General features: G+C 42.9%; 1 protein-coding gene across 3 annotated transcripts in view; it reads left to right on the top strand.

The window, feature by feature from the left end:
- The window catches only part of LOC121552358 (ryanodine receptor 3-like), a 279,469-nt gene that overhangs the window by 32,143 nt on the left and 229,126 nt on the right, over nt 1-18,200 (top strand). For 2 of the 3 annotated variants that reach the window (XM_045211236.1, XM_045211238.1), the window contains exons 3-8: nt 3,775-3,879; nt 5,317-5,337; nt 14,200-14,274; nt 14,802-14,880; nt 16,325-16,437; nt 18,031-18,130. In XM_045211236.1, coding sequence (XP_045067171.1) covers nt 3,775-3,879; nt 5,317-5,337; nt 14,200-14,274; nt 14,802-14,880; nt 16,325-16,437; nt 18,031-18,130 — 493 coding nt within the window. The remainder of the gene's footprint in view (nt 1-3,774; nt 3,880-5,316; nt 5,338-14,199; nt 14,275-14,801; nt 14,881-16,324; nt 16,438-18,030; nt 18,131-18,200) is intronic. The other variant, XM_045211237.1, reaches the window with a different exon arrangement.

Genomic DNA, 18,200 nt, shown 5'->3' with positions numbered 1-18,200 from the left:
AATCCATTTTAGAATAAGTCTGTAACATAACCAAATTTGGAAAAGGTCAAGGGGTCCGAATACATTCCGAAGGCACTGTATCTACCTCAATTACCTCGTACCCCTGCACATCGACTCGGTACTGGTACCCCGTGTATATAGCCAAGTTATCGTTACTCATTGTGTATTTATTCCTATGTGTTATTATTTTTCAGTTATTTCTCTTTTTGTCTCTCTGTATTGTTGGGAATGGCTGGTAAGTAAGTAAGTAAGTAAGTAAGCCTTTCACTGTTAGCCTACACCTGTTGTTTACGAAGCATGTGACAAATAATAATCATTTGATTTCATTTGAGAGAGGGTGGAGGAGGAGGCTTGGCTTAAAGCGCTGAGGATCTTGCATTATCTGAATTTGGCCCACAGAATTATACCTATAGAGGAGCGACTTCCATGAAGGATCTTGGAATGTCTTTGAACTTCCGAGAGTTGGTTTAGCGTTGGACCAGAGCTAGTTAGCTAGCTAGCTAACAAGTTTGTGTGTGCAAAGCCGCACTGAAATTAAAATAAAAACACATCTTATCTTTTTATAGTTAATAAAATGTGAAACGTGATAGCTATAGTATCCTTAACTAGCATTGAAAAGTTAAATCATTCTCGAAGGGGGAGGGGCAGGTAGCCTACGCTCTGAAGTGGGAGGGGCAGGTAGCCTACGCTCTGAAGGGGGAGGGGCAGGTAGCCTACGCTCTGAAGGGGGAGGGGCAGGTAGCCTACGCTCTGAAGGGGGAGGGGCAGGTAGCCTACGCTCTGAAGGTGAGGGGCAGGTAGCCTACGCTCTGAAGGGGGAGGGGCAGGTAGCCTACGCTCTGAAGGGGGAGGCGCAAGTAGCCTACACTCGCTTCACACTGGCAAAGATTTTCAGTTGGCAGAAAGACACTGCAATACATTTCTGGGTGACAGAGTGAGGGCTTTGCATAGGCACTTTGTTGCGTTTTATTTTATTTTATGGGACTTATATGACATGTAATGACAGTGTAATCATAGAGAGAGGACATGTAATGACAGTGTAATCATAGAGAGGGGACATGTAATGACAGTGTAATCATAGAGAGAGGACATATAATGACAGTGTAATCATAGAGAGAGGACATGTAATGACAGTGTAATCATAGAGAGATGACATGTAATGACAGTGTAATCATAGAGAGATGACATGTAATGACAGTGTAATCATAGAGAGGGGACATGTAATGACAGTGTAATCATAGAGAGAGGACATGTAATGACAGTGTAATCATAGAGAGATGACATGTAATGACAGTGTAATCATAGAGAGAGGACATGTAATGACAGTGTAATCATAGAGAGATGATATGTAATGACAGTGTAATCATAGAGAGAGGACATGTAATGACAGTGTAATCATAGAGAGAGGACATGTAATGACAGTGTAATCATAGAGAGATGACATGTAATGACAGTGTAATCATAGAGAGATGACATGTAATGACAGTGTAATCATAGAGAGAGGACATGTAATGACAGTGTAATCATAGAGAGATGACATGTAATGACAGTGTAATCATAGAGAGAGGACATGTAATGACAGTGTAATCATAGAGAGATGACATGTAATGACAGTGTAATCATAGAGAGATGACATGTAATGACAGTGTAATCATAGAGAGAGGACATGTAATGACAGTGTAATCATAGAGAGATGACATGTAATGACAGTGTAATCATAGAGAGATTACATGTAATGACAGTGTAATCATAGAGAGATGACATGTAATGACAGTGTAATCATAGAGAGAGGACATGTAATGACAGTGTAATCATAGAGAGAGGACATGTAATGACAGTGTGACAGTATGATTACACTGTCATTACATGTCATCTCTCTATGATTACACTGTCATTACATGTCATCTGTTGTTGTTCTCTTAGTAAATAACTTACTATAATTGGATCTTCCTCCCTGTGCAATGAAATCATAATCCATCACTATCATTTCCCCAAATTCCTTTTGAATTCATAAATGAAAAACATTTCCACAAAGATGGGCCACAATAACTTTAGCCTGTGATTCAAGTTTACTCTTTGCCATAGGAAAGAGATGGCTTTGAGTTTGATTGTTTTTCATCATACAATTCACAACTTATATTGTTCTCAGTCCTGTTTGCCCCCTCTCTGGTTCCCTTCCCACCAATTAGACCACCTGTAAATCTAGCTAAAGAGAAATAATCATAGTGACAGTTTTGAGTGTATGTGTGTGGGTGTGTGTGTGTGATTAACAAGTGATTGACTGTTTCATGATCATAGCACACCTGTCTGCCCTTCCTGACTGTCCTATATATCTATATAAACTTTAAAGAGAGGGCCTCTCATGGTGCTATGATAGTGTCCCCACCATGACAGCGCTCAGCTTCCTTGACAGAAACCAAAGGTACCCTCAGGAAAAGGCTTTACGGACACTACTGACCTGCAAAACAATATTTAATTTCAGAATTGGTTAAAAACTACATTAGGGTTAGGGTTAATGGTTTGGTTAGAGGGAAATGAGTTATAAAACTAATTATATTATGTTGTTTCCCGTCCAAGCATCTGCTTTTGTAGAAGTTTGTTTGTCAAACATTGATGGTGCCACTCGGGTGTCAAAGCAATGTGTGTCAGTCCGTTAATCTACATTTATTTATATCATGGTCAAATTTCATCCACCATTTTAAGCCTCTTGTAAATTGAGACCTAATGCAAGTCATCAGATCTCTCGTCTAATAGTGTGTTTACTGCTATTTATATTTATCTTTGCTAAGATTGGAATTTTCCCTCCCTCCCTCCCTCCCTCCCTCCCTCCCTCCCTCCCTCCCTCCCTCCCTCCCTCCCTCCCTCCCTCCCTCCCTCCCTCCCTCCCTCCCTCCCTCCCTCTCGTCTGCCTCCCTCCCTCCCTCCCATCTCCCTCCCTCCCACCTCCCTCCCTTCCATCTCCCTCCCTCCCTCCCTCTCGTCTGCCTCCCTCCCTGCCTACCATTTACCTCACACCTCCCTCCATTCCGTCCGTCTGCCTCCCTCCCTGCCTCCCCTCCTCCCTCCTCCCTCCTCCCTCCCTCCCTCCCTCCCTCCCGTCTGCCTCCCTCCCATCTCCCTCACTCCGTCACTCTTGTCTGCCTCCTTCCCATCTCCCTCCCGTCTGCCTCACTCCCTCCCTCCCGTCTCCCTCCCTCCCTCTCGTCTGCCTCCCCTCCCATCTCCCTCCCTCCCTCCCTCCCTCCCTGCCTACCATTTACCTCACACCTCCCTCCCTCCATTCCGTCCGTCTGCCTCCCTCCCTGCCTCCCTCCTCCCTCCTCCCTCCCTCCCTCCCTCCTCCCTCCCTCCCTCCCTCCCTCCCTCCCTCCCTCCCTCCCTCCCTCCCTCCCTCCCTCCCTCCCTCCCCTCCCGTCTGCCTCCCTCCCTCCCGTCTCCCTCACTCCGTCACTCTTGTCTGCCCTCCTTCCCATCTCCCTCCCGTCTGCCTCCCTCCCTCCCTCCCATCTCCCTTCCTCCCTCTCGTCTGCCTCCCCTCCCATCTCCCTCCCACCTTCCTCCCTCCCGTCTGCCTCCCTCCCTGACGCCCATCTCCCTCCCCTCCCACCTCCCTCCCTCCCTCTCATCTGCCTCCCTCCCGTTTTCCCTCACTACCTCACTCCCGTCTGCCTCCTTCCCTCCCATCTCCCTCCTACCTCCCTCCCTCCCTCCCTCTCATCTGCCTCCCTCCCTCCCATCTGCCTCCCTCCCTCCCTCCCTCTGTCCTTCCTGCAGTATGTTCCTCCAGACCTGTGTATCTGTTGTTTCATCCTGGAGCAGTCCCTGTCTGTCCGGGCCCTGCAGGAGATGTTGGCTCACACAGTGCCTAACAACGAGGGGGTGAGTATCGCTGCATTACCTGTATACATAATCACTGTATAACCTACACATTATACCTGCATTACCTGTATACATAATCACTATATAGCCTACCCATTATACCTACATAACCTGTACTCATTATCCCTGTATAATTAGTACACATCAGACCTTGGTCGAAGAAATAGGTGAAATACGTTTAGGGTTTGTAAAGTATTTGAAAGTATATGACACAGTATCTGGCCTTGTACACGTGCCATTTCACATTACAGTGCAAATGGTTTCAATACAAAGGAAATAATCTGAAACAAACAAATCCTGTTGCTGACTCATGGATTCTGGTTAAAGAAGATATGCCAAGAAGATTCATTATAAAAAGAACGTATTGAATAAGAGATCAAGAACAGAGGATGATAATCACATGTATATTTTCTCCTTGTTTGACTTCAAGATAAGACTTGAAGATACAGCTTCTACGGTAGTGTCCTCTGTAGCTGTGTGCATTTACATAACCGCTCTCCCCCTAGACACTAGCTAGCTGTGTGATAATGAAGGCCAAGTGCCCACTCCATGTCAAGACCCAGACACAGAGAAATAGCCAGTGATTGCCTTGCTTTAAGTGCATCCAGAAAGAGTCTTCTCCCCTTTTCTCTGCTCTGCCTACTTGATTTACAATGCCCTGATCAAAGGGAATTGTACCCTCCCCTCCCTCCCTCCCTCCCTCCCTCCATCCCTCCCTCCCTCCATCCCTCCCTCCCTCAGCTCAGCTATATGCCGCTGACATGCTTATTTCTTAGTGGGTGTGAGTAATCATAAATAAGGAGATAGATACTTAGATACTTATGAGTGCCCCAGTGTGTCCCCCACTGCAATGAAACACTTCATTGGCGGCATCTTTATGAAGGTATTCCAAGTTATGTTCTTTTATCATACACATGTTCTCCAACGGAACTGTTTCAGGTTCCGTTTTATTGATTAGGCTAGTGCGTTGAGAGATATTGAATTGATAATTGAACATATTAGAATTGAACTGCTTGTAGTTAGCTTAGCTAGTTGCTCTCTCCTCACTGCTTCTGGGGTGCCAGACGATCAGATCAGTGTCGTGTTTATATCCATTACTGCAATGAAGTGAATTCCTGTTTTAATTGAGGTGATAAGATGATAACCAGCTGATCGCTTGGCAACTCAGGATCAGAGATGAGAACGTCAGCCTGGCCCTGGACTAAAAAGCACTTGCTATGGAGATCAAGGCTTAATCAGGGTCCGGGAAACGGCCCCTTAGAGTTCACAAGCAACAGTTTTAATATTGTTGTTAATTCACCCCATATGAAAATGAATTGGAGACTCATACTCAGTCTTTCGTTTTTTGTCTTTTAGGCATTTATTTTTGACATAATTGACTTCCATAACTCCATGTAATATTGTTTTCTCATCTGTATCTTTGTTTAACGCTGCTAGAAAGCGGACCATGAACAGTGGGTATGTTAATTTGTTACTTTCTTTAGTTTGCATGAAGGCTCACCTTTACTGACCCCTAACTATTATCAAAAGACAGATCTCACTTTCTCCACTTTCACTTTAAAGTGTTGCCTATTTTGAGATTGTTATTGTGCATAGTCACTGTAGTCATTCATCATAGATTATACCCCTCCCCTTCAATAGGTTGGTTGATAAATCAAACATAAATGCAATGTATTTATATATGTTTATTTAAATATATTTATTTATATTTATATATATTTATATGTATATATGTTTATTAATATATATTTATATTTATATTTATTATATATATATTTGTATGTAATTAATCACTCATAGAAATTGAGTGAATACTGGTATTAACATAAATGATCAGCCATTCTTCCCCTCTGTAAATACTTACCAGAAAGTCACACAAAGTCTTTTTTATTTTTTAGATTCTGATCATTTTATTCCACTCAGCTTTTAATGCGTAGATGAAGCATTCGCCAAGCATTTTTACATCTCTGCAAATATGAGGATGATGACGATCACTGACCTTAATGAACTCGTCACTGACACAGACTTTAAACCATCCCCTGGAACATCACTGATTTATGGCAATCTTGAAATAGACATCCCATTGGTGCCTACCTTCACCTTGTGCACATGACTCACATGATTTGAATGCTTTGCTTGACGCCCCGAATACCACACTGTCTGCATGTGTGTATATGTTTTCAAGTGAAAGTGCTAACTAGTTTTCTAATCTGCTTCAGCCAGTATTTTAGCTAACCCATTTACTGCTTAGTGATAGGGAAAATCCCCATCGCTAAAATCTACACCTTTAAGAAAGCGAACTAGACAGAGAGTAGTTATATGTTTTTATGTAAGCTCTTATGGACATACGTAACATAAATAGCTGTATAGCTGACGAAGTTATACAATATTTTAGTTATGGGTTTCTGAAATTATGTATTATGGAAAATACATAATTTGTGTTTATCTTTTACTTTCAGAAAAACAACTTTTTTAAAACTATAATATCAAGACTTGGGAATTAACAGGAAACCTAATTGGTGGGACAATGCTCACCCACTGTAGATGTGGTGGTTTTTTGAGTTTGTGTTTTTCCTTACTCTGTTTTGAATCTAACAGTCTCATTTCAATAGTACCAGAAATAAAAAAGGAAATATTCTGGAATTCCAGAAGCTTCACACAATGATTCCAGAAGCTTCACACAATGATTCCAGAAGCTTCACACAATGATTCCAGAATCTTCACACAATGATTCCAGAAGCTTCACACAATGATTCCAGAAGCTTCACACAATGATTCCAGAACCTTCACACAATGATTCCAGAAGCTTCACACAATGCTGTAGAACCAAGCTGGAAGAGTTTAGGAATTTGTGAACCAACACAGGGATTATCCATCTGTTCTACAATGTAAATCTTCCTATCGCTCTTGGTAGAACACTGGATACATTGTTTTGATATTTTTCTCTTTCTCCTTGTCCATTTTCTCCTCTATCTCGCTCTCCCCTTTTTTTGTGGGTTTTAGTTTTTCTCCCCTCCTATAAACCACATCAACATCAACTATGTTCATTCAAATGGACAGCAAGCAATGGAATACAATGTCCCCATCCATTACTGTGATCATTTGAACAGGACTTTGGCAAAAGTGCCTTGCAAAAGTATTCAGACCTCTTGGATTTCTTCAAATTTTATTGTGTTACAAAGTGGGATTAAAATTGATTTAATTGTCATTTTTTGTCAACAATCTACACAAAATACTCTGTAATGTCAAAGTGGAAGAACAAAATATAATTAAAATATAGTCGTTGCATAAGTATTCAGCTCCATGAGTCAATACATCTTAGAAACACCTTTGGCAGCGATTAATGGGCAAATATTGCACAACCCAAGAAGACTCACAGCTGTATTCTTTTATATTCTATTTACCCATTATTCTTTTCAAAATTCTTCAAGCTCTGTCAAGGTGTTGGGGATCATTGCTAGACAACCATTTCCAGGTCTTGCCATAGATTTTCAAGCAGATTTAAGTCAAAACTGTAACTTGGCCACTCAGGAACATTGACTCATCTTGGTAAGCAGCTCCAGTGTAGATTTGGCTTTGTGTTGTAGGTTATTGTCCTGCTGAAAGGTGAATTCCTCTCCCAGTGTCTGATGTAAAGCAGACTGAAGCAGGTTTTCCTCTAGGATTTTGCCTGTGCTTAGCTCCGTCCTGTTTCTTTTTATCCTGGAAAAACTATTTGCAGATGTCAAGCATACCCATAACATAATGCAGCCACCACCATGCTTGAAAATAAGGAGGCAGTTACTCAGTGATGTGTTGAATTTGCCCCAAACATAAGGCTTTGCATTCAGGCCAAAAAGTGTATTTATTTGCTGTGTTTTTTTTGCAGTATTACTTTAGTGCCTTGTTCCATACAAGATGCATGTTTAGGAATATTATTATATATTTTATTCTGTATATTTGTATTCTTCTCTGTCATTTAGGTCAATATTGTGGAGTAACTACAATGTTGTTGATCCAGCCTCAGTGTTCTCCCATCACAGCCATTCAACTCTGTAGCTGTTTTAAAATCCTGCTGCTCAGTTCAGAAGGATGACTGCATCTTTGATGTGTCTGGGTGGTTTAATGCATCATCCACAGCATAATTATTGACTCGACCATGCTTAAAGAGATATTCAATGTTAAATTCAATACTTGACTGAGGGACCTTACAGATGTTGTATGTATGGGAGACAGAGGAAGGGTTAGTCATTCAAAAATCATGTCAACACCTATTAATTCCTGAACTAATTTAGGCCTGCCTAAACAACGGGGCTGAATACTTATGCAACTACTATATTTTAGTTATGAATTGTTCTATTTATCTTTAAAAATAAATCAAATGTTTCTTCCACTTTGATATTACAGAGTATTTTGTGTAGATTGTTGACAAAAATGACAAATAAATCTATTTAAATTCAATTTTGTAACACAACATTTTTTTTGTTGAAGAAATCCAAGGGGTATGAATGATTTGCAAGGCAATCTATATGGACACTTTCAGCCAGTAGCAAATTAATCTGGCTTGAACCTCCCTCTCTTCTCTTCTCCTTGAAAAGTCATTACCAGACCAACTTCCTGTGGTCTGACTGGTCATTCTCTGTGAGATGATTAGATTAGAGCCAGATATGAAGTGAACATTAAAAGTGAATTACTCCAGCCATTGTTGTGCAGCGCTGGCAGCCTGTGAGAAGCTTGGCAAGCAGACAAAAGTTAGGCAAGCAGCCAGCACTTCATTCTTGTAAAGCCAAGCTGGCAGGAGAGAGCTCAGTGAGAGAAGAGAGACCCCCCCTCCCTTCACACACACACACACACACACACACACACACACACACACACACACACACACACACACACACACACACACACACACACACACACACACACACAGACGGACATGCTCACGCACATGCTCACACACACACACATGCACGCACGCACACACACACACACACAATCCCGCTCCCACACACACCCACGCCCTACTCCCTGCAGAAGCTCAAATAGAGTGATATTAGAGTGGGAGGGGCGTTGCCAGTTGCTGTGCCGCCCAGCCAAAGGTCACAGTTCACAGCGATGATGTGTCAGCATGACAGGAGGCCTGAAATACAGCCACTCTGCCACTTGCCCCTCTACCCCTCTCTCTCTCTCTCGCTCTCTCCCTCCTCTACTACCTCTCTCTCCTCTACCTCCTCTCTCTCCTCTCCCCCCTCTCCCTCCCCTCACCTCCTCGCTCTCCTTTCTCCTCTCCCTCCTCTCCCTCCCCTCACCTCTCTCTCCTCTCCCTTCTCTCCCTCTCTCCTCTCTCTCCTCTCTCTCTCCTCTGCCTCCTCTCCCTCCTCTCTCTCCTCTCCTCTCCTCTCCTCCTCTCTCTCCTCTCCCTCCTCTCTCTCCTCTCCCTCCTCTCCTCTCCTCTCTCTCCTCTCCCTCCTCTCCCTCCTCTCCCTCCTCTCCCTCCTCTCCCTCCACTCACCTCTCTCTCTCCTTTCCCTTCTCTCCCTCTCTCCTCTCTCTCCTCTCTCTCTCCTCTGCCTCCTCTCCCTCCTCTCTCTCTCTCCTCTCCTCTCCTCCTCTCTCTCTCCTCTCCCTCCTCTCTCTCCTCTACCTCCTCTCTCTCCTCTCCCTCCTCTCCCTCCCCTCCTCTCTCTCCTTTCTCCTCTCCCTCCTCTCCCTCCTCTCCCTCCCCTCACCTCTCTCTCTCCTCTCCCTTCTCTCCCTCTCTCCTCTCTCTCCTCTCTCTCTCCTCCGCCTCCTCTACCTCCTCTCTCTCCTCTCCTCCTCTCTCTCATCTCCCTCCTCTCTCTCCTCTCCCTCCTCTTCCTCCTCTCAAAATAAATACACTAGAAGTGAATTTGTCCAAATACACCTTCAAATGGGAGGACTAGATACATAAAGCGCTTTCATTTCCAAAACGTTAAAACACATATATATATATATATATATATATATATATATATATATATATATAGTGGGGGGGGGGAAAGTATTTAGTCAGCCACCAATTGTGCAAGTTCTCCCACTTAAAAAGATGAGAGAGGCCTGTAATATTCATCATAGGTACACGTCAACTATGACAGACAAAATGATTTAAAAAAATCCAGAAAATCACATTGTAGGATTTTTTATGAGATTTATTTGCAAATTATGGTGGAAAATCAAGTATTTGGTCAATAACAAAAGTTTCTCAATACTTTGTTATATACCCTTTGTTGGCAATGACACAGGTCAAACGTTTTCTGTAAGTCTTCACAAGGTTTTCACACACTGTTGCTGGTATTTTGGTCCATTCCTCCATGCAGATCTCCTCTAGAGCGGTGATGTTTTGGGGCTGTCGCTGGGCAACACGGACTTTCAACTCCCTCCAAAGATTTTCTATGGGGTTGAGATCTGGAGACTGGCTAGGCCACTCCAGGACCTTGAAATGCTTCTTACGAAGCCACTCCTTCGTTGCCCGGGTGGTGTGTTTGGGATCATTGTCATGCTGAAAGACCCAGCAACGTTTCATCTTCAATGCTCTTGCTGATGGAAGGAGGTTTTCACTCAAAATCTCACGATACATGGCCCCATTCATTCTTTCCTTTACACGGATCAGTCGTCCTGGTCCCTTTGCAGAAAAACAGCCCCAAAGCATGATGTTTCCACCCCCATGCTTCACAGTAGGTATGGTGTTCTTTGGATGCAACTCAGCATTCTTTGTCTTCCAAACACGACGAGTTGAGTTTTTACCAAAAAGTTCTATTTTGGTTTCATCTGACCATATGACATTCTCCCAATCCTCTTCTGGATCATCCAAATGCACTCTAGCAAACTTCAGACGGGCCTGGGCATGTACTGGCTTACGCAGGGGGACACGTCTGGCACTGCAGGATTTGAGTCCCTGGCGGCGTAGCGTGTTACTGATGGTAGGCTTTGTTACTTTGGTCCCAGCTCTCTGCAGGTCATTCACTAGGTCCCCCTGTGTGGTTCTGGGATTTTTGCTCACCGTTCTTGTGATCATTTTGACCCCACGGGGTGAGATCTAGCGTGGAGCCCCAGATCGAGGGAGATTATCAGTGGTCTTGTATGTCTTCCATTTCCTAATAATTGCTCCCACAGTTGATTTCTTCAAACCAAGCTGCTTACCTATTGCAGATTCAGTCTTCCCAGCCTGGTGCAGGTCTACAATTTTGTTTCTGGTGTCCTTTGACAGCTCTTTGGTCTTGGCCATATTGGAGTTTGGAGTGTGACTGTTTGAGGCTGTGGACAGGTGTCTTTTATACTGATAACAAGTTCAAACAGGTGCCATTAATACAGGTAACGAGTGGAGGACAGAGGAGCCTCTTAAAGAGCGGTTACAGGTCTGTGAGAGCCAGAAATCTTGCTTGTTTGTAGGTGACCAAATACTTATTTTCCACCATAATTTGCAAATAAATTCATAAAAAATCCTACAATGTGATTTTCTGGATTTGTTTTTCTCAATTTGTCTGTCATAGTTGACGTGCACCTATGATGAAAATTACAGGCCTCTCTCATCTTTTTAAGTGGGAGAACTTGCACAATTGGTGGCTGACTAAATACTTTTTTCCCCCACTGTATATATATATATATATATATATATATTCAGTAGACTTTATTGAAATGGCAAGTTAAATTACGTACATTTTACTATTTTCTACATTGTAGAATAATAGTGAAGACATCAAAACTATGAAATAACACATAAGGAATCATATAGTAACCAAAAAAGTGTTAAACAAATCAAAATGTATTTTAGATTTTAGATTCTTCAAAGTAGCCACCCTTTGCCTTGATGACAGCTTTGCACACTCTTGGCATTCTCTCAACCAGCTTCACCTGGAATGCTTTTCCAACAGTCTTGAAGGAGTTCCCACAAATGCTGAGCTCTTGTTAGCTGCTTTTCCTTCACTCTGCGGTGCGACTCATCCCAAACTATCCCAATTTGGTTGAGGTCGGGTCATTGTGGAGGCCAGGTAATCTGATGCAGCACTCCATCACTCTCCTTCTTGGTAAAATAGCCCTTACACAGTCTGGAGGTGTGTTGGGTCATTGTCTTGTTGAAAAACAAATGATAGTCCCACTAAGCTCAAACCAGATGGGATGGCGTATCGCTGCAGAATGCTGTGGTAGACATGCTGGTTAAGTGTGCCTTGAATTCTAAATAAATCACAGACAGTGTCACCAGCAAAGCACCCCCACACCATCACACCTCCTCCTCCACAGTGGGAACCACACATGCGGATATCATTTGTTCACCTATTCTGCGTCTCACAAAAACACAGCGGTTGGAACCCAAAATCTCAAATTTGGACTAATCAGACCAAATGACAGATTTCCACCGGTCTAATGTCCATTGCTCGTGTTTCTTGGCCCAAACAAGTCTCTTCTTCTTATTGGTGTCCATTAGTAGTGGTTTCTTTGCAGCAATTCAACCATGAAGGCCTGATTCATGTAGTCTCCTCTGAGCAGTTGATGTTGAGAAGTGTCTGTTACTTGAACTCTGTGAAGCATTTATTTGGGCTACAATTTCTGAGGCTGGTAACTCTAATGAACTTGTCCTCTGCAGCAGAGGTAACTCTGGGTCTTCCATTCCTGTGGCGGTCCTCATAAGAGCCAGTTTCATCATAGCGCTTGATGGTTTTCGCGACTGCACTTGAAGAAACGTTCAAAGTTCTTGAAATTCTCCATATTGACTGACCTTCATGTCTTAAAGTAATGATGGACTGTCGTTTCTCTTTGCTTATTTGAGCTGTTCTTGCCATAATATGGACTTGGTCTTTTACCAAATAGGGCTATCTTCTGTATACTACCTCTACCTTGTCACAACACAACTGATTGGCTCAAACGCATTAAGAAGGACATAAATTCCACAAATTAACTTTTAACAAGGCACACCTGTTAATTGAAATGCATTCCAATTGACTATCTAATGAAGCTGGTTGAGAGAATGCCAAGAGTGTACAAAGCTGTCATCAAGGTAAAGTGTGCCTACTTTGAAGAATCTCAAATATAAAATATATTTTTGATTTGTTTAACACTTTTTAGGTTACTACATGATTCCATATGTGTTATTTCAAAGTTGTGATGTCTTCACTATTATTCTACAATGTAGAAAATAGTTTTTAAAAAATAAAGAAAAACCCTTGAATGAGTAGGTGTTCTAAAACTTTTGACCCGTAGTGAATATACATAAAAATAAAAACATTTTATCTAAAATCTAAAATGCTGGAGTATAGAGTCAAATTAAAAGTTTTATCTTCATTGTCCAAATAAATACGTAGGGGTCTAGGGGGGATCTCACGTCATCCACCACCAATGTTTATCTTACGTTTTCTTTCTTTATCCAAATCATTATTTGTAACTCCTTTAAAGGGAACATGGACAGTTTGTGGGTTACTGGATTGAATTGTGCTAATGTTATGTCATCCTGTTTTTTCTTCATGCCTCTAGAGGTTGTTAAGGAGGGTGAGTAATAGTACATGTCTGTTTTAAATCTTTCTGTCTTCAATTAAGAAAATATTGATTAGGTAAGAGACATAAGAGATCTTTCTCTTACAGGGTTCCACAACATTTCCTTGTCCACGGCACTGCAACAAAATGTTTATTGTTCGTCAACTGAACCAATCTAACACACGTAGTGGTGCAGCACGATCTGGGTGGGATAGTGTCCTTTTGGGACCGGTTTTGTTCCTGTCTGTCTGTCCGTCTGTTTGTTTGTTTGTTCGTGGGGGTACTAGCCAAGGCTGTCCGTTATCTACCCTCAAATATTCTAAAGTGACGTTCTCCCCTTGTCTTCTCTCCTTTATCTCTACTGATGGGCTCCCGAGTGGCACAGCGGTCTAAGGCACTGCATCTCAGTGCTTGAGGCGTCACTACAGACCCCCTGGTTCGATTCCAGGCTGTATCACAACCGGCTGTGATTTGGAGTCCCATAGGGCGGCGCACAATTGGCCCAGCGTCATCCGGGTTTGGCCGGTGTAGGCCGTCATTGTAAATAAGAAATTGTTCTTAACTGACTTGCCTAGTTAAATAAAGGTAAAATTCAACCAAAATGTTTTTGTTGTTGAAACAACTGGACAGGTGAAAGCACATTTCCAATGCTCCTCGTAGGGTTTGACCATTTTGCTTTCCTGTCAGTTCAGATCAGTGTAGATGAAGGGATGGAGACGAGGGGAGGATTCTACACGACACTATTGAGATGCAGCCATCAGACTCGAGGGGAGGATTCTACATGACACTATTGAGATGCAGCCATCAGACTCTAACCTGCTGTGTTGTTGCCTCTCCTCCTCTCCTCCTTCCTAGGCGGCCCAGGGAGGTGGACACCGGACCCTGCTCTATGGTCACGCCATCCTCCTACGCCACTCCTTCAGTGGAATGGTGAGAATGTGGATCATCTGCCACCCTGTCCCTCATAATCACAGTGTTTGTGTCCCAAATGGCAACTTATTCCCTTTATAGTGCACTACCCCATAGGGCTGTGGTAAAAAGTAGTGTACTTTATAGGGAATAGGGTGTCATTTGGGACGCACATTGTATCACCTACACAAACGTTATACTGCAGTTGCTCCAATGGCCAAAGTAGCTCCGGTGAGTGGGTAGCAACATCTGTGAAAGCTTTAGCAGTACGAGAGCAATATTATTAGTGGATATCCCTCCTACGTGTTGAATGAAAAGGGCACCAATCCTTCACCTTACTGTAACAGTATTACCTCAACATTATACTGCAGTAGGTCCAAAGGTAGCAGTGCCCAATGGCTTGAGTTTTAAACTCTACATTAAAAAGTGCATATCCTGTAAGTGTAAAATGCTACAAGTGAATCGTGAAAGACAGACATATATTTTATCAGTTGTTTTTTCCGTCTTTCTGTCTTCTTGCTATTTCATATTGTGTGGCTTCTCCGTAGTACCTGACCTGCTTGAAGACATCAAGGTCGTTGACAGACAAACTGTCGTTTGATGTGGGATTACAAGACCATTCAATAGGTAACACTTCTAAAGCACACGTGCTCCCTGTGACTACATTTAGTGGTATGGCTGTATTTATTTTATTTATTTTATTTCACCTTTATTTAACCAGGTAAGCCAGTTGAGAACAAGTTCTCATTTACAACTACGTCCTGGCCAAGATAAAGCAAAGCAGTGCGATAAAAACAACAACACAGAGTTACATATGGGGTAAAACAAAACATAAAGTAAAAAATACAGTAGTAAGTTATGGAGGTAAGGCAATAAATGGGCTATAGTGCAAAATAATTAAAATTTCGTATTAACACTGGAATGATAGATGTGCAAAATAGAGATACTGGGGTGCAAATTAGCAAAATAAATAACAATATGGGGATGAGGTAGTTGGGTGGGATATTTACAGATGGGCTGTGTACAGGTGCAGTGATCGGTAAGGTAAAGGGAACAGGGTGGCATTTGGGACGCAGATTGTGTCTGCTGTGGAGCCAGCCTTGTATTGGTAACTAGGCCACATTTGAACTACAAAAATGGAAGCCATTTATCAAACCGCATGTGATACTTTAACTGTGACTCCACTAGACTGCCTTCCATATTAATAGCTGACCTTGCTATTTGTATGTGTTGTAGTCCCCGGAATAGAGGCACTATATCAACGTGAAGACGTTACGACCAGGCAAAATGGCTGCCTTGAGGCTGTCCATTGCCCTGATTTGAAACTGCTTTGATATTTGAAGACTTCAAAATGAAGTGATTAACAATTATGCAGCAAATAATGATAAACTAGCACTGCTTGTGTAAGTGCATGCTTTGGTACTTGGACTATGGACCGCAAATTAAATGCAAGAAATTGACATGCCAGTCAAACATTTGCATAAGTATGCATTTATGTCAATTTCAGATTATCTATATCTTTATGTTTTTGGTATGCTCATGTAAAGTATATGACGTTACGATTAATTTACATTATATTACCATAGTCTTATTGTAATCTCAGAACAATGAACCAAATCTGGAATGTTAACTGTCTGGCCAGCTACTATGGTAAACGTCTGGCCAGCTACTATGATAACAATCTGGTCAGTTACAATGGTAACAGTCTGGTCAGTTACTATGGTAACAGTCTGGCCAGTTACTATGGTAACAGTCTGGCCAGTTACTATGGTAACAGTCTGGCCAGCTACTATGGTAACAGTCTGGTCAGTTACTATGGTAACAGTCTGGTCAGTTACTATCTTAACAGTCTGGCCAGTTACTATGGTAACAGTCTGGTCAGTTACTATGGTAACAGTCAGGTCAGTTACTATGGTAACGGCCTGGTAAGTTACTATGGTAACAGTCTGGTCAGTTACTATGGTAACAGGCTGGTCAGCTACTATGGTAACAGTCTAGTCAGTTACTATGGTAACAGTCTGGTCAGACTATGATAGTCTCATCCAAGTCCTGTTGTCCTCTTTCTCTCCAGGAGAGGCATGCTGGTGGACCATCCACCCTGCGTCCAAGCAAAGGTCAGAGGGAGAGAAGGTCCGTATCGGAGACGACCTGATCCTGGTCAGCGTGTCCACAGAGAGGTACCTGGTGAGTATCAGGCTCTGTCGCCGCCGGCCGCGACCGGGAGACTCATGGGCGGCGCACAATTGGCCCAGCGTCGTCCAGGGTAGGGGAGGGAACGGCCGGCAGGGATGTAGCTCAGTTGATAGAGCATGGCGTTTGCAACGCCAGGGTTGTGGGTTCGATTCCCACGGGGGGCCAGTATAAAAAAAATATGTATTCACTAACTGTAAGTCGCTCTGGATAAGAGCGTCTGCTAAATGACTGTAAATGTAAAATGTAAATGTATCAATTAGTCAGTCAATCAACCAATCAATATAAACAAAAATATAAACTCAACATGTAAAGTGTTGGTTCCATGTTTCATGAGCTGAAATAAAATATCATATAATTTTTCCATACGCACAAAAAGCTTATTTCTCTCAAATCTTGTGCACAAATTTGTTTACATCCCTGTTAGTGAACATTTCTCCTTTGCCAAGATAATCCATCCACCTGACAGGTATGGCATATCAAGAAGCTTATTAAACAGCATGCTTATTTTATGATCATTACACAGGTGCACCTTGTGCTGGGGATAATAAAAGGCCACTCTAAAATATGCTGTTTTGTCACACAACCCAATGCCACAGGTGTCTCATGTTTTGACATGCTGACTGCAGAAATGTCCACAAGAGCTGTTGCCAGAGAATTTATTGTTAATTTCTCTACCATAAGCCTTCTCAAACATCGTTTTAGAGAATTTGGCAGTACTTCCAACTGGCCTCACAACCGCAGACCACGTGTAACCATGCCAGCCCGAGACCCCCAATCCGGCTTCTTCACCTGCGGGATCGTCTGAGACCAGCCACCCGGACAGCTGATGAAACTAAGGAGTATTTCTGTCTGTAATAAAGCCCTTTTGTGGGGAAAACTAATTCGGATTGGCTGGGCCTGGCTCCCCAGTGGGTGGGCCTATGCCCTCCTAGGCCATGGCTGTGCCCCTGCCCAGTCATGTGAAATCCATAGGTTAGGGCCTAATGAATTTATTTCAGTTGACTGATTTCCTTATATGAACTGTAACCAGTAAAACCGTTGAAATTGTTGCATGTTGCGTTTATAATTTTTGTTCAGTGTACTGTACATCATTGCTATAACCCACCCAGTGTACTCTGAACATCTCTGAACATTGTTGTTAGAGTCCCAGCCCCTGTCTATGCCAAGCTGTGTGTTGTGGATTGAACTGGTGTTGGCAGTCTCATTGTGATCAGTAGGTCATGGGATCCCTTTTGAGCTGTACTATCTCCCCAGCAAAGACCAGCCTGGCTTGAGGTCTTATTCTGGAACCATAGCTGATGCGGGTCTTTAGAGAGGATATTTTGGTCTTAGCGCCAATAATGCACTGGCAGGGTTGAGACAAAGTCGTTAAATGCCAACTAGCTTTAAATCTCTCCTTTACCAGCCCCCCATATCCCTGTCTCTCTCTCTCTCTCTCTCTCTCTCTCACTCACACACATACACACACACACACACACACACACACACACACACACACACACAACACACACACACACACACACACACACACACACACACACACACCACTGCTCCTAACCCCACACTGTGCTTCCTCTCTTCCAGCACCTGTCCATCTCTAATGGTAGTTTCCAGGTGGATGCCTCCTTTATGCAGACTCTGTGGAACGTCCAGCCTACCCGGTCAGGAAGCAATGTGGCTGTAGGCAAGTACACCACAACTCAGTAATATCATTACAATTCCAGGTCAATACTTCATTATGAACTAGGACACAT

The sequence above is a fragment of the Coregonus clupeaformis genome, chromosome 36, assembly GCF_020615455.1.
Source record: "Coregonus clupeaformis isolate EN_2021a chromosome 36, ASM2061545v1, whole genome shotgun sequence".
Classification (NCBI taxonomy): domain Eukaryota; kingdom Metazoa; phylum Chordata; class Actinopteri; order Salmoniformes; family Salmonidae; genus Coregonus; species Coregonus clupeaformis.
The sequence above is the reverse complement of the archived record's forward strand: the minus strand, read 5'-3'. Positions and strand labels throughout refer to the sequence as shown.